Here is a 2,158-nt window from a genome sequence, read left to right on the forward strand (position 1 = left end):
CCGAATACGAACCAAAGGATTCTGAATAGGACGAACACGGCAACCGCGCGCAGGATACAGTGGGCGATGTACAGTCTGAAAATAGAAGAGTAGAAAAGATTATGGATATGAACTTGGAACGTATTTTATTAAAGAAATCCTATATTCTCAAAATAAACCTTTTACCAACTACATAGTTTGTCCATTTTCAAGTCCAAATAAGCTTTCCCCATTCCTCCGCCTCTGAAGGTAGAAACAGATTACCATCACGTGACATGACGTGGTGGTGGTAGTGTGTTTCTACCTTAATGCTAGCTGCCCGATGGATGGCAGGTTGTACAATTGTACATACTAGCAGGTTGCCCGTCCTTCGCTCCGGAAAATTGATCATACCTAACTCGTGATTGGTTTGGATTTTTGCAAAATCCTCTCAAAATCCTAATTTTTAATTTTAATTTTTATTTTAAATTTTCTATTTCTATTTTGTACAATTTGTTTTGAGTTGAAATACATGAAACTTTGAAACTCTCTTATTGCACATCTAAAACGTACTAGGAATATTCCTAGCAAATTTCAATTTTCTTGTTGTTGGAGTTTTCTAGAGATAGAGCGATCAGTGTGTGAATGAGTGAGTGGATCTCGCTTTTATAATCAAGCGTGCCGGGAGGCGCGCGAACAGGAGTTCGAAGCGCCACCCGGCCTACAATAACACGGAACAGAATTTCATGGATTTTCGGCATTTTCTCCCACTTCCCTTCAACTTTAAGCAATTTGATACTCGTATTCTTGGTCGGACGTGAATTTTATATAACAGTAATGATTTGACTTACTTCTGCCATTTCCTCCGCGCCGCGGGCAGACTCGTCAGGTCATCGTGAACCAGATACAACCTCAGTCCGAGACACAACGCCTCGGCATGGTATTCCCAATCCAGTTGGCCCATGTCGAAAAAGAACATCTCCTGGTCTTCTGGACTCAGCTGGTCCCAGAGTGCCTGGACGTTTTCGTTACTCCAGTTCCACTTGCGATCGACGAAGTACTCTAGTGTGGACGCGACCTTGCCGAGCTTTGTGTAGACGCTGGACAGCCTGTGAGGAGAAGGTTTAAGGAGGGTTTTTTAGGTTGTTGAGAATAGGTATTTTTATTTAGAACTAGAATGGGTTAACCTTACCAATCTTACCATGCGCAAGATCACCGATTTTGCTCAAATTTTAGTATGTTATTAATAGGTCTTGACGAGTTCAAAAAGGGGAATCAAAGACTTTTTAAAAAGAAAAAATAAACGTAATTTTTCACCCTCTTTTGGCCAAATTTCAATGTGTGCCAGATCTGGCACTCTGCGCAAGGTAGGGTTAATCTCCTCCCCCCGCTCCCTTTGAATCTAACTCAGTTCTTCAATAAAATTATGTTCTTTTGTTTTACAAGTGGATTATTTCAGAAAGGCCTTTGCCACGTTTATTTTTTCTTTTTGGAATCTGAAACGATTTCGCCTCTTACAAAGGAAAATACGAAGTTTAGTTTAAACAAGTTAACAAAACCTAACCACCTAGGTGGCGTGGTAGGTACGCTATACAAAAACCAATCAAAATCAAAGATACGGTCTTCTTCACCCCAAAACACGAGAATAGAAAACCTATACCTGTTTATAGTGCAAGAATGAGACCTAAAATTCCCTTTACTCCCACAGAAGGTCTTGTGTATTTGGTACAGAATATGGTGTCGATGTCGGGAAATTGGTCCAAGAGGAAATTGCAATACTTTCTCCATACTAGTATAGTTCGCTATAAATACGAGTAGAAAGTAAAAAGTACGCGTTTACTTACATGGGCGTTTTCCCAAACATAGACGCACTCCATCGAGAATCAGCCCGGTATGTGTATGCAACAGGAAGTTTGAGAAAACAGAAACATGATCCGACTTTGGTCGGGCCACAACGAGTAGTAGTACCACACGCCCTAATGTCGCCCCTACATTATCCATTAACATAATGACCCAACATACACCTACTGGGCCAGTTTATTAGTTTAAATTTAAGAAGAGGAAAGAACACATGAGAGGTCAGTCGTTGTCCTAGGGCTAGAGTGTTGATGCAGTCAAGGCAAGTCTTCGGCCAGGTGGACCTTGCGTTTAAGGACGTCGGTTATAGGTTCGTACAGGGTGGTAACCCGGCTGTAATCCG

General features: G+C 41.4%; 1 protein-coding gene across 1 annotated transcript; it reads right to left on the reverse strand.

The window, feature by feature from the left end:
• Positions 1 to 5: 5 nt before the first annotated feature.
• LOC113473555 (fatty acyl-CoA reductase 2-like) lies at positions 6 to 1,843 on the reverse strand (the record flags this gene model as incomplete). The annotated part of the gene is made up of 3 exons (XM_026833119.1): positions 1,803 to 1,843; positions 810 to 1,067; positions 6 to 75 (listed from the first exon to the last, which is right to left on the reverse strand). Coding segments are annotated over exons 1-3 (348 nt in total), but the record flags the coding sequence as incomplete, so codon positions are not given.
• Positions 1,844 to 2,158: the final 315 nt, after the last annotated feature.

This window comes from Diaphorina citri, unplaced genomic scaffold (genome assembly GCF_000475195.1).
Source record: "Diaphorina citri unplaced genomic scaffold, Diaci psyllid genome assembly version 1.1 scaffold42132, whole genome shotgun sequence".
NCBI lineage: Eukaryota > Metazoa > Arthropoda > Insecta > Hemiptera > Psyllidae > Diaphorina > Diaphorina citri.